This window comes from Narcine bancroftii, chromosome 3, assembly GCF_036971445.1.
Source record: "Narcine bancroftii isolate sNarBan1 chromosome 3, sNarBan1.hap1, whole genome shotgun sequence".
NCBI classification, from domain to species: domain Eukaryota; kingdom Metazoa; phylum Chordata; class Chondrichthyes; order Torpediniformes; family Narcinidae; genus Narcine; species Narcine bancroftii.
In genome coordinates this window covers 282,667,833-282,682,239 of record NC_091471.1, presented here as the reverse complement: position 1 = coordinate 282,682,239, position 14,407 = coordinate 282,667,833, and the positions used below count along the sequence as shown (strand labels likewise).

The 14,407-nt window shown below is 52.7% G+C and overlaps 1 protein-coding gene across 4 annotated transcripts in view; it reads left to right on the top strand.

The window, feature by feature from the left end:
- The first annotated feature begins 6,028 nt into the window (after positions 1-6,028).
- The window catches only part of LOC138758862 (protein NATD1-like), a 28,933-nt gene continuing 20,554 nt past the window's right edge, over positions 6,029-14,407 (top strand). The window contains exons 1-2 of one of the 4 annotated variants that reach the window (XM_069928365.1): positions 6,029-6,110; positions 6,751-6,917. In XM_069928365.1, coding sequence (XP_069784466.1) covers positions 6,818-6,917 — 100 coding nt within the window. In that variant the 5' untranslated portion in view covers positions 6,029-6,110; positions 6,751-6,817. Of the gene's footprint in view, positions 6,111-6,606; positions 6,918-13,487; positions 13,981-14,407 lie in introns of those variants that run through there. The other 3 variants (XM_069928366.1, XM_069928367.1, XM_069928364.1) reach the window with 3 other exon arrangements.

The following is a 14,407-nucleotide window of genomic DNA, read 5'->3' as shown; positions in this document are numbered from 1 at the left end:
AGGCTGAAAGGAACTTTTCGAAGCAGCGGCGTCAGAGCATAAACTTGTCGGTTGCCTTGGGTTCTCTTGGGTCGATTTGCCGACGACCCAACTTTTTTTGTATTGAGCAGGCTGTGCTGGAATGTCTATTCATGGACGTGATCCAATTACTGATGGGCACAGGGGCTTTGATCAGCTCAGTTTCTGACCTGGGCTGATTCACCCCTCTTTACACCACCTAGTGGTGGTCAATTGCTCCGGAGACACCATACTGGTACCTAACTTAGTGAGGACACTCGCTCAACACAGGCCACAGCAGCTCAGACCTTCCGATCTCAAGCGATCCAACGGCCTCAGCCTCCGAGTATCTGGATAACAGGTGTGCGCCACCGAGCCTGGCTGAGCAATCCGACTTCATGTACCTGTCCATGTTTTGCAAAAGAATTCTTGCAAATACAATTGATGCACAACCAATTACACAAAGACTGAAGTTGCTGAGACTGAAGTGATGGACAACATGCCTGTGTTGGTCGCTCACACTGACCCGGACTTCAACTGGGGACAGGGACTTGAACTGGGGACAGGCTTGTGGCATGACAGCCTTTATGGGGAAGAAAGGGGGAGGAGTCACAAGCTAGCCAGTGAGAGCAGGGTCAACCAGGAAAGGTCATGACATTTACATATGACGAATATGTACAATAGTGGTTTCACCACAACCATTTTGGATACCGTTGAGGGGGTGATACATGCCATGGCGATAAGGTCTCTGGCATGGAGTCAGGTACTGTGGCTAAGAAGGGAAGCGGTGGGGGGGGGGGGGAAAAGAGGTGAGCTGTAGTGATAGGGGATTTGATAGTTAGGAAGGTAGATGAGAGGTTCTGTGGAGGAGACTATGAATCCTGGATGGTATGTTGCCTCCTGGGTCCAGGATATCTCCGATCAAATTCATGATATTCTTAGGTGGGAAGGTGATCAGTTAGATGTCGTGGTCCATATAGGGACCAATGACATCGGTAGGAAGGGTGAGAAGGTCCTGCACGGAGAGTTCACTGAGCTAAGTGCAAGGTTGAAGAAGAGGACCCCTAGGGTAGTGACCTCAGGATTGCTTCCCATGCCACGTGCTGAAGAGGTTAGAAATAAGAGGATAGGGCAGCTTAACACGTTGCTGGGAACATGGTGTAAGAGGGAGGGTTTCAGGTTTCTGAATCACTGGGCTCGGTCCCAGGGAAGGTGGGATCTGTACCGACAGGACAAATTGCATCTGAACTGGAAGGGGATTAATATCCTTGTGGGTAGTCTAGTTCCGATGGGTTTGAACTAGATTTGCGGGGGAGGAAAACCAGAATATTAGAGCAGTTTGTAAGGAGAAGGAGGATAAAGGTCGTGCTAGGACTGCATGTATAGACAGAAATCGTGATAGAAAATTTCTTGGGTGTATTTATTTTAATGCAAGGAGTATTGTTAGAAATAATGACAAGCTTAGGCCATGGATTGACACATAGGATTATGATATTATTACTATTAGTGAGACTTGGTTGCAGGAGGGGCCTGGCTGGTATCTTAATGTTCTGGGGTTCCATTGCTTCAGACATGATAGAGGGGGAGGAGTGGCATTGCTAGTCTGGGAGAATATCGCAGCTGTGTGGTCAGGACAGCCAGGAGGGCTTAACTACAGAGGCCATATGGGTGGAGCTGAGGAACGGGAAAGGTGTGACCGCACAGATAGGATTGTATTACGGACCGTCCAATAGCCAGAGAGAATTGGAGGAGCAAATCTGTCGAGAGTGTGTAGACCGACACAAGAACCAGAAAGTGGTGATAGTGGGAGATTTTAACTTTCCACATATTGACTGGGACTCCCATACTCTAAAAGGGCTGGATGGCTTGGAGTGTTCAGGAAAGTTTTCTAAATCAATATTTCAAGGTACCAATGAGAGAGGATGCAATACTTGATCTCATATTAGGGAAGCAGACAGGACAGGTGACAGAAGTATGTGCAGGCAAACATTTTGGGTCCAGTGACCATAACGTCATTAGCTTCAAGAATAATTATGGAAAAGTATAGGTCTGGTCCTCAAGTTGGGATTCTGAATTGAAGGAAGGCAAATTGTGTGGAAATGCGAAAGGATCTAGGAAGAGTGGATTGGGATAAGTTGTTTTCTGGCAAGGATGTGTCCAGTAAGTGGAAGGGCTTCAAAGACGAAATTTGGAGAGTGCAGACTTTGCATGTCCCTGTTAGGATTAACGGCAAAGTTAGCAGGCACAGGGAGCCCTGGTCTTCAAGGGATATTGGTGATCTGGTTAAGAAGAAGAGGGAGTGTAGAGCAGGTATAGACAACATGGAGCTAATGAGGTACTTGAAGAGTATAGAAAAAACAAGAAAACACTCAAGGAGGAAATTAAGAAGGCACAAAGAAGACATGAGGTTTCTCTGGCAGATTCTTTGGCTTGGCTTCGCGGGCGAAGATTTATGGAGGGGGTAAAAAGTCCACGTCAGCTGCAGGCTCGTTTGTGGCTGACCAGTCCGATGCGGGACAGGCAGACACGATTGCAGCGGTTGCAAGGGAAAATTGGTTGGTTGGGTGTTGGGTTTTTCCTCCTTTGCCTTTTGTCAGTGAGGTGGGCTCTGCGGTCTTCTTCAAAGGAGGCTGCTGCCCGCCAAACTGTGAGGCGCCAAGATGCACGGTTTGAGGCGTTATCAGCCCACTGGCGGTGGTCAATGTGGCAGGCACCAAGAGATTTCTTTAGGCAGTCCTTGTACCTTTTCTTTGGTGCACCTCTGTCACGGTGGCCAGTGGAGAGCTCGCCATATAATACGATCTTGGGAAGGCGATGGTCCTCCATTCTGGAGACGTGACCCATCCAGCGCAGCTGGATCTTCAGCAGCGTGGACTCGATGCTGTCGACCTCTGCCATCTCGAGTACCTCGAAGTTAGGGGTGTGAGCGCTCCAATGGATGTTGAGGATGGAGCGGAGACAACGCTGGTGGAAGCGTTCTAGGAGCCGTAGGTGGTGCCGGTAGAGGACCCATGATTCGGAGCCGAACAGGAGTGTGGGTATGACAACGGCTCTGTATACGCTTATCTTTGTGAGGTTTTCAGTTGGTTGTTTTTCCAGACTCTTTTGTGTAGTCTTCCAAAGGCGCTATTTGCCTTGGCGAGTCTGTTGTCTATCTCATTGTCGATCCTTGCATCTGATGAAATGGTGCAGCCGAGATAGGTAAACTGGTTGACCGTTTTGAGTTTTGTGTGCCCGATGGAGATGTGGGGGTGCTGGTAGTCATGGTGGGGAGCTGGCTGATGGAGGACCTCAGTTTTCTTCAGGCTGACTTCCAGGCCAAACATTTTGGCAGTTTCCGCAAAGCAGGACGTCAAGCGCTGAAGAGCTGGCTCTGAATGGGCAACTAAAGCGGCATCATCTGCAAAGAGTAGTTCACGGACAAGTTTCTCTTGTGTCTTGGTGTGAGCTTGCAGGCGCCTCAGATTGAAGAGACTGCCATCCGTGCGGTACCGGAAAACAAGAAAACACTCAAGGAGGAAATTAAGAAGGCACAAAGAAGACATGAGGTTTCTCTGGCAGATAATGTGAAGGTAAACCTGAAGAGTTTCTACAAGTATATCAAGAGTAAAAGGATAGCTTTTTCATATCAAATGTCAAATAAAAAAATCATTCATTGTAAATGGAAGAAGTTGATTTTGTCTTAATGTCAGTTGAGCCAACTGATAATTTCTTATACCATTTTCTACATGTATCCCATTCAGAAAATTCATGTATACAGAAAATTTGAGATTGTTTGAGGCTCAATTTTCATGACATTTGATCAAATAAAGGAGAAATATGAGACATCACAAAATACAATATTTATATAATCAAGATCATACTTGAAGAGGAAAATAGGAAAAGATTTGAGACTTGGAGCAGAGTCAATTTGAATATGTTATAACATACCTTTCTTATTTGAAGGTTCAGAAGTTTAAGTCACTAAGTATCCTTGGAGAGGTTGTAAACTGGATTGTGGGAGTTGGCTGTATGGGAGAAAACAGAGAGTGGTAGTGGATGGTTGCTTACCTGACTGGAGGCCTGTGACTAGTGACATGCCTCAGGGATCGCTGTTGGGACCATTATATCAATGATCTGGATGATAATGTGGGAAATTGGATCAGCAAGTTTGCTGATGACGCAAAGACAGAAGGTGTTGCGGACAGCGAGGAAGATTTTCAAAGCTTGCAGAGGAATCTGGACCAACTGGGAGAATGGACCAAAAAATGGCAGGTGGAGTTTAATGCAGACAAGTGTGAGGTGATGCATTTTGGTAGGACATACACAGTAAATGGTTGGGCACTGAGGAGTTCGGAGGAGCAGAGAGATCTGGAGATAGATACATTGTTTACTGAAAGTGGCGTCTCAGGTGGACAGGGTTGTAAAGAAAGCTTTTGGCATCTTAGCCTTTATAAATCAAAGTATTGAGTACAGGAGTTGGGATGTTATGTTGGAAGTTGTTTAAGACATTGGTGAGGCCAAATTTGGAATATTGTGTACAGTTCTGGGCACCTAACTACAGAAAGGATTTCAATAAGATTGAAAGAGTGCAGAGAAGATTTACTAGGATGTTGCCAAGTCTTCAGGAACTGAGTTACAGGGAAACAAGTTAAGACTTTTTTCCTGAGAGTGAAGGAGAAAGAGGGGAGATTTGATAGAGGTTTGCAAGATTTTGATAGGTATTTTGAGAGGCTTTTTTCACTTAGATTAGGGGAGATAAATACGAGAGGTCATAGCTTTAAACTGAAAGGTTTAGGGGGAATATTAGGGGAAAGTTCTTCACTCAGAGAATGGTGGGAGTGTGCAATGAGCTGCCATCTGATGTGGTGAATGCAGGCTTGATCTTAAGTTTTAAGAATAAATTGGATAGATACATGGATGGGAGAGGACTGGAGGGTATGGAATGGGAGCACGTCAATGGACTAGCGGAATAATGGTCAACACAGACTAGCGAGGCCGAACGGCCTGCTTTCTGTTCTGTAGTGTTCTATGGTTCAGTGGTGCACCTGCAAAAGTTGTTAAGGCTTAAAGGTATTGCTCACCAAAAGGGAGTGACAAGCAATATTCCTACAATCACAATTATTGGAAGCTTTCAAGTAACATTACTCTGCACCGAACAAAGATCTTACGGGGCAACATGGTTAGTCAATGCTGTTACAGTGCCAGCAATCGGGACCTGGGTTCAAATCCTGCGCTATCTGTAAGGAGTTTGTACGTTCTCCCCATGTCTCTGTGGGTTTTCCCCGGGGGCTTCAGTTTCCTCCCACTGTTCAAACCGTACCGAGGGTGTAGGTTAATTGGGTGTAAATTGGGCAGCATGGGCCTGTTACCGTGCTGGATGTCTAAACTCAGTTCTGTGATTTCCCACCTGGTTTATTGTTAGAGCACACACAAGTTCCAGAAGTAATTTGTCAGATGTTTAGGCTTTGGCTGGGGACTGTTCAGCAGGTTTCAGACCAGAGCAATCGAATGAAAAGGACAGAATTCACACACAGCTTGACTGAAGTCAAACTAGGCCAACACTTGGTGAAACGAGACACTCGTTATCAAAACAGATCAGAAGGGCTTTTTACCACCCAAATGCACCTGAAGTTACAGGAGGGCTCTCTCTGGAAGCCACATCATTTCCTGTTATTGCCACAATGCACTGATAGAAACATTTGCCAGAACTTACCTAAAGTATTTTATTGCAGAAACCTTGCAGTTTTATTCGCCTTTTTAACATTGAGATGTCATTAAAAAGCAAGGAGTTACTGTTGACTCGATGAAAACATTCCAAATCAAGGTAAATAGAATTTGAAAAAGCACGTCGACTGAAATACAAGCTGTGACAAATGGCCTGTTTCATTTTTTTCTTTTGCTAAAAACTGTGTCGCCTTTATTTTGTGACTTTATTGTATAGACTCACCTCTGGGCATGAAGTGAACAATGGAGACATCGCGTCTACTTCCTCAGGAGTTTGCGACCGTTTGGTCGGACATCAGAAACCTTGGCAAATCTCTCACAGACCCGGAGAAAACGTGCTGACCGGCTGCATCACGGCCTAGCCATGGGGGACACCGGTGCCTCCGGGCAGAAAAGCCCTGCAAAAGGTAGTCCAGGACATCACAGGCAACAACAAAAAAAACCCCCAATCTGCCAAGAATCCACACCACCCGAGGGAAGAATCACTGCTCCAGACCCAATTCTTTCTGAAATATTTTGCTTTGAGGGGAAGAATGGTCATTGGCCCATTCCCTTTGGAGTTGGGCAACGGTGCACATAACGAGTCAACGAGGGGCGATTAAAACAGTGGCTTTTCAAACTAATCACAGATGGCAGAGTGGGAAGAAAAAGGTGCTCTAAAAGATGTTAACCATCATTTTATTCACAAGTCCAGTGCTCCTTTTAAACTTGCCCACCTGCTCTTGGCACAGAAAGTGTTTAGAACCCGGACGCCCCACTTGGCTTCACTGCAGGTTCATCCGATCGTGCAAGCGCTCCCGAAACCGCGCTCCCGGATCCTCTGCGAACGTTAAACGTGGTGCCTGAACAGGCAGCAGAGCCCCCCCCACCCCGGGAGGGGCTGCACCAGCTGCCGGGGGAGGGAGGGGTGGGCGCTGCACGGGGATTGCCAGCGCTGCCCCGGCGCGACGGGGAATGTAGCAGAAACAGCGCGCAGCGGAGCCCCATTGGCTGCCGGGGCCCCCACGTGGTGTCACAGCTGATTTCCTCTCGCAATGTTTATGTCAGTTTCCCGAGGCGATCGGCGAAGATGAAGCCATAAAGAGAGAGGGGGAAGCGGCGGCCCGGAGCCGAGATGGGCGAACCCAGTGCGATCCCGGTGCAGGACGAGAACGACTGCCCCATCAGGGTGGTGCACGACCGCCGCAGAAGGCAGTTCCAGGTGCGGCTGAACGGTGAGCAGACCGAGCCTCCCTGGCGTCACCCATTGTTTTCGCCCGATAGGAGGGGGAAACGATGCCCCCCCCAAGTGGGCAAGCGCCTGTTCTCACACGCTGCTCGCTCCCCACTCGGAACCTGACTTCCTTTGTAGCTGGGTGTTCTTGCATTGTGTGTGTTCAAAGTTAAACCGTGTTATTGACTAAGCTATTTATAACCGCACGGGTCGACGAGTTAACTCTTTATTTGCCCACTTCCTAATTAGCCACCTCGCCCCATAAAAAGGTAGCCAGGACTCTCTCTCTCTGTGCATTGGGTATAACGCTGATGCCTGACTGCGTGCCAGTTGATCTAGCCTTTGTGGTCTGCAATGTTTCTTCTTGAGGTGGCCACGGTTCAGGCGTGGAAAGGCTGGCAATTCATAGGGCCTGTGGCCACCCTTTCAGAGCCTCCCTGAACACCCAAACGAAGTACACACCAACTCTCCACAAGCTTGTCACAGGCAGGGGAAACCTGCTGGGAGCAGAGCACAGGAAGGAATGACCAGCAAGTCGGCTGTGAAGGCAAGGGGTCCCACCTCGCACTCGGTGATGCTGCCATCAAGCACAAGCCAGCCCCCACCCCTCCGCTGAGCCCACGGCCAGGTCAGCTGTGATCTTGTGGAAATGGCGGAGCAGGCTCGGTGGGCCCAGTGGTCTGCTCCTGCTTCTTGTGGTGGACAGCGTGCTGGCCTCGCCTTTACAATGACTTTTGCCTCACCGGCGCGGAGATCTGGCAGCGACACATATCCCCAACGAGGCCAGCGCAGCCCCTTTGTAAATGGTGGTCATCGATTCCTTCCCCGACCAACAAGTCACAGCACACAGTATCAAATAGAAGGGGGAATCCTTACCCTGCTGGGCACCTGAGGACACCATGGTCTGGAGAAAAGTGGATTATAGGTGCATAGGCAGATGATAATAAACTTGATCTAGATGGGCATTGGCATCAGGCAGAGCATAGGCCCTGGACAGCTCAGGCCTGTATTCTTTGCTAGACCTTTCCAAGAATGTTTGGTCTAAATCAGTAATTTTTCATACCTTTTTTTTCCCACTCTCATCCCACCTTAAGCAATCCCTTATTAATCACAGAGCACTGATGGCATAGGGATTACTTAAGGTGGGATGTGAGTGGGAAGGGAAGGTTGAGAATCACTACTCGAGTCCCAATTGTTCCTGAAATGTTTTGCTTGAGAAAAATTGCCACTGGCCCATTTCCTTTGGAGTTATGAAACCATGCACATAATGAGTCAGTAAGGTAGAATTAAATTTTCAACCTTTTTCTTTCCACTCACATACTACCTTAAGCAATCCTTGACTAATCACAGAAAACCTATGGCACAGGGAAAACTTTAAATGGGATGTGAGTGGAAAGAAAACCACTGGTCTGAATGTACATGTGTGCTGGCCATTCTGTACCCCCTATGGCCTGAGTCTGTGCTGACCATTAACAGCATGCCCACATTATCCTTGCATTGATCTTGGGTTTTCCCCTGCCCCTTCTTCTCTCCTCTCCTCCACCCCTGCTTTTTTATTCAGGCCCCTGCCTGTTTTTGTTTATACCCGACGAAGAGCCCAGGACAGAACTATTGGTTACCCTTTACTTCCTATGAATGACCCACTGAGTTTCTCCAGCATGTTTGTGTATTGCACTAAAGCCCAGCATTCTTGTGCAATGTTTCAGCAGACATTTATTACTTTTTATAAAAATATCCCTGTACATGATCCTTTAACCGGAACCCTTGGGGGACTGTGTGTTCCGAATTTTGGATTTTTCCGGATTTAGGAAAGCCCACCCGAATTGTGCTGCCATATCCACCCCTAACCCCTTCCAGTCGCCCGACCGCCGGTCCCTCGGCCGCCTCCCCCGACCGCCGGTCCCTCGGCCGCCTCCCCCGACCGCCGGTCCCTCGGCCGCCTCCCCCGACCGCCGGTCCCTCGGCCGCCTCCCCCGACCGCCGGTCCCTCGGCCGCCTCCCCCGACCGCCGGTCCCTCGGCCGCCTCCCCCGACCGCCGGTCCCTCGGCCGCCTCCCCCGACCGCCGGTCCCTCGGCCGCCTCCCCCGACCGCCGGTCCCTCGGCCGCCTCCCCCGACCGCCGGTCCCTCGGCCGCCTCCCCCGACCGCCGGTCCCTCGGCCGCCTCCCCCGACCGCCGGTCCCTCGGCCGCCTCCCCCGACCGCCGGTCCCTCGGCCGCCTCCCCCGACCGCCGGTCCCTCGGCCGCCTCCCCCGACCGCCGGTCCCTCGGCCGCCTCCCCCGACCGCCGGTCCCTCGGCCGCCTCCCCCGACCGCCGGTCCCTCGGCCGCCTCCCCCGACCGCCGGTCCCTCGGCCGCCTCCCCCGACCGCCGGTCCCTCGGCCGCCTCCCCCGACCGCCGGTCCCTCGGCCGCCTCCCCCGACCGCCGGTCCCTCGGCCGCCTCCCCCGACCGCCGGTCCCTCGGCCGCCTCCCCCGACCGCCGGTCCCTCGGCCGCCTCCCCCGACCGCCGGTCCCTCGGCCGCCTCCCCCGACCGCCGGTCCCTCGGCCGCCTCCCCCGACCGCCGGTCCCTCGGCCGCCTCCCCCGACCGCCGGTCCCTCGGCCGCCTCCCCCGACCGCCGGTCCCTCGGCCGCCTCCCCCGACCGCCGGTCCCTCGGCCGCCTCCCCCGACCGCCGGTCCCTCGGCCGCCTCCCCCGACCGCCGGTCCCTCGGCCGCCTCCCCCGACCGCCGGTCCCTCGGCCGCCTCCCCCGACCGCCGGTCCCTCGGCCGCCTCCCCCGACCGCCGGTCCCTCGGCCGCCTCCCCCGACCGCCGGTCCCTCGGCCGCCTCCCCCGACCGCCGGTCCCTCGGCCGCCTCCCCCGACCGCCGGTCCCTCGGCCGCCTCCCCCGACCGCCGGTCCCTCGGCCGCCTCCCCCGACCGCCGGTCCCTCGGCCGCCTCCCCCGACCGCCGGTCCCTCGGCCGCCTCCCCCGACCGCCGGTCCCTCGGCCGCCTCCCCCGACCGCCGGTCCCTCGGCCGCCTCCCCCGACCGCCGGTCCCTCGGCCGCCTCCCCCGACCGCCGGTCCCTCGGCCGCCTCCCCCGACCGCCGGTCCCTCGGCCGCCTCCCCCGACCGCCGGTCCCTCGGCCGCCTCCCCCGACCGCCGGTCCCTCGGCCGCCTCCCCCGACCGCCGGTCCCTCGGCCGCCTCCCCCGACCGCCGGTCCCTCGGCCGCCTCCCCCGACCGCCGGTCCCTCGGCCGCCTCCCCCGACCGCCGGTCCCTCGGCCGCCTCCCCCGACCGCCGGTCCCTCGGCCGCCTCCCCCGACCGCCGGTCCCTCGGCCGCCTCCCCCGACCGCCGGTCCCTCGGCCGCCTCCCCCGACCGCCGGTCCCTCGGCCGCCTCCCCCGACCGCCGGTCCCTCGGCCGCCTCCCCCGACCGCCGGTCCCTCGGCCGCCTCCCCCGACCGCCGGTCCCTCGGCCGCCTCCCCCGACCGCCGGTCCCTCGGCCGCCTCCCCCGACCGCCGGTCCCTCGGCCGCCTCCCCCGACCGCCGGTCCCTCGGCCGCCTCCCCCGACCGCCGGTCCCTCGGCCGCCTCCCCCGACCGCCGGTCCCTCGGCCGCCTCCCCCGACCGCCGGTCCCTCGGCCGCCTCCCCCGACCGCCGGTCCCTCGGCCGCCTCCCCCGACCGCCGGTCCCTCGGCCGCCTCCCCCGACCGCCGGTCCCTCGGCCGCCTCCCCCGACCGCCGGTCCCTCGGCCGCCTCCCCCAACTCATGCTGCTGTCTCTCTCCCCACTTGCCAGATTTTGGAGCTTTTCGGATTTTAGATGTCCAGATGAAGGATCATGTACCTGTAGTTAGTTATAAGATCAACAAAATTTTTCGTTAGCCCAGCTAACATGTATCAATACACCTACAAGGCTAAAACTCGATGCTAATTTACTTTTTGAACCTTCTAATGTGCTCTGGTCAGAGTCCCATGTGTGCTCTATCCCACCCGCCCCCCACCTCAACCCAGCTCAGTGCTGTCACTGCTACCACGGACATACAAGAAACACACACCTGTTTTTTCTATGCTCGGTACACTCAATCCATTGGAAGGGGGGTGGGGGGAAGTGGAACACCATGAGTTACGGCACTGGGTGGCACCATCCCTAGTGACACTATCCTTCGTGACACCATCCTTCGTGACACCACTCCTGAAATCACTGTAATCACCAGTGCGTTACTGAAGTAATCAAAAACATCTTTTGTGAAGTCTCCGGCTAGGAAGGGTGCTAAATAAACTGACTCTATCGTTGTTCTTTCTCAGTCACTCCCATTGTTAACGTCCTTTACACTTGCCAACAGTTTTGCTTCCATTCATTCTCATAGCTAAAACTATTTTGGATGGAGGGAGGGATCTGAATCATTTTCCTTTGGGAAAACGGTCTGCTGGCCTTGACTGCAGGAGCAGTGAAGTATTGTTCTAATTGTATAAAGCCCTGGTGAGACCCATCTGCCGTTCTTTATTAAGAAGGAGCAATCCTATTCTTCCACTTGTTTCCCTGGAGCTGTTCTCAGGTACTGCCCCATCAACTCCCCTGTACAGACACAGGGCAGCATACCTTTCAGCACAGTACAGTCCCTTCAGCCCATTATCTACGTACAGTGTATCAACCTACTCCACAATCTAATTTTTTTTGCTACCTCACGCCCATAACCCTCTTGAGTCCACTTCCTTTTGCTGGGCTTGGGGTTTCCATACCAGGCTGGTTAGCACATTTTCCACTACACATCTATAGAAACCTACCAAACCTTCACAAATGCCTGAGGAAGAAGAGACACTGATGTGGTTTCTTCACGATGACATTAGTGTGTTGGGTCCTGGAAAGGTCCTCCGAGATAATGACTCCCTTTTCACCTTTTCCACTGCCGATCTCCTGGATCATACACCTTTGGTTTTTCCCTTCTTCAAGTCCACAATCAGCTCTTTGGTTTTGGTGACATTGAATGCGAGGTTGTTGTTGATGCACCATTCAGCCAAGTTTTGTGACTCATCATCCCATTTTATACAACCCGTGTCTGTGATATTCTCAGCAAATTTGCAGATGGTGTTAGTTGTCGTACTGAGCCACACAGTCACGGGTGTAGATGAGAGGCTAATTGTGCAGCCCTGTGGTGCTCCAGTACTGATGGAGATTGTGGAGGAGATATTCTTACCAATCCTCACTGATTGGGGTTTGGAGTGAGGAAATCTATGATCCAATTACAAGTGGGCTGGGTATTGAGGCCCAAGTCTTGGAGTTTTCTGTTCAGTTTTGATGATGGTCGTTAAAGAGCATGTATGCATCCTTGCTGTCTAGGAGTTCCAGGTTTTTTTTTCAGAGCCAGTGAGATGGTGTCTGCCATCAGCCTGTTGCTGAGGTAGGCCAATTGGAACGGGTCCATGATGCCGCTCAGACAGGAGCTGATATGCTTCAACACCAGCCTCTTAAAACATTTAATCACTATGGATGTGAGTGCCACTGGTCAGTAGTCATTTGAGCAGGTTACCACAGACTTCTTCAGCACCAAGTCCTGTTTGAAACCAGTGGGTATCACACCTTGTAGAGTGAGCTGTTGAAGGTGTCTGTGAATACATTGGCAAGTTGGTCAGCACAGGGTTTTAATACTCACCCGAGCACTCCGTCCGGACTAGAAGCTTTCCTTGGATTTACTCTCCTGAAGGCAGCCCATGTTATCTTTGGACACTGATCAGGGGATGTGGGAGTGTGCAGTGGTTCTCCTTTGGTTCTGGTCATCAAATTAGGCATGGAAGGCATTGGGTTCATCTCTGCTTTGCTGTCTCCTATTGAGATGGATTTGGCTTTGTAGCAAGTTATGTCATTTAGGCCCTGGCACAACTGTCTGGTATCCTTATTATTTTCATCTGGAATCTTGGCTTTGCTGGGGAGATGGCTTTCCAAGGTAGCACCTGCTCCTTCTCTAGTGATCGGAGTCTCCGGACTCAAATGCCTGTGATCTGGCTCTCAGCAGGTTCCGGATTTCATTGTTCATCCAGGGCTTCTGGTTCGGTTAAGCCCTGAACGATTTGGTGGGGGCACACTCATCCGCAGCTACCCTGGTGTAATCACTTAGATCCTCCGTGGAGTCCTTTAACCATTTGTCAGCCTCCTGCGACCACCTTCTGGCTGTCCTGATCTCCGAAGCCTCTCTTTTTAGCCGACGTCTGCATGAAGGCAGAAAGATCATCGCCAGGTAATCTGACTTGCCAAATGGCAGTCTCAGGCCCTCCTTATCTTAGCGCAGCAGTGATCGAGTGTGCTGGGAACCCTGGTGCAGCAAGTTACGTGCTGGTGATAATTGGGCAGCTCTTTCTTCAGACAGGCCTGGTTAAAATCTGACTATGATTTGTAGTGTATCAGGGTCAACCATAGGAAGTCGCAGCTAACCAACGTCTCGGGCCTGGCCTCTATGTCAGGAATTTGTCCAAGCCTGCAACATCCATCCATCAGAGTCGACAGAAACACCACCTCACTACCTGGTCCTTAATTGAGCGGATGTTCATTAATGTTTCCTTTGCTTCCACAGCGGCCAGACTAAGGGGACTACTTGGAGCAGCCACCGCACAGTGCAAGCAATGCTGCTTCATTCCTGATCTCCCATGCTGCCTGTGTGGAGTTTTCATGCTCTCGCTGTATGGGCTCCCACCAGGAGCAGTGGTCTTCTCTTGCATCATGAAGGGGAGTGGATTGCTATGCCAATTGGACCCTAAAGGGTCATCCCACAACACCATCCCATTCATCAGGAAGGCGCAGCAGGGCCTGCACTTCCCAGGGAGGTTGTAAAGCATGACTACAGGAGCACAATTGAGAGTGTTCTATTCTGGTAGCTTCAAAGCATCGGACAGGAAATCAATATAGAGGGTCATCAAAACGGCAGGGAAGATCTCGGTTTCCTCTATTCCAGAATCCAAATTTATTGTCATGAACACCATGTCACGAAATTCATTATTTTGCGACAGTGTCACAGTGGTAATATTGCTATAAATTACGTTACAAAAATAAAAGGAATGCAAGGAAATAGGTGAAAGTGAGATAGTGTCTGTGGTTCATTCTCCATTCAGAAATCTGATGGCAGAGGTGAAGAAGCCGATTTTACACCACTGGATGTTCGTTCTCAGGCTCCTGTACCTCCTTCCCGATGGTAGCAGCGTGAAGAGGGCAGGGCCTGGGCGGTGGGGGTCCTTGAGGATAGAGGCTGCTTTCTTAAGGCACCCCCCCACCCCCATCCCTCCCGTAGATGTGCTTGATGGAGCAAAGACTGGTGACTGTGATGTCATTGGCCAAGGTGACAACTCTGTCGTTTTTTTTTCCTGCCCTGTGCATAGGCACCTCTGCACCAGGCAGTGATATGACCAGTCAGAATACTCTCCACGGTACACCTGCAGTAACCTACCAAATTTCCTTAAACTCCTAATGATGTCCAGCCACTGGCGAGCCTTCATCATG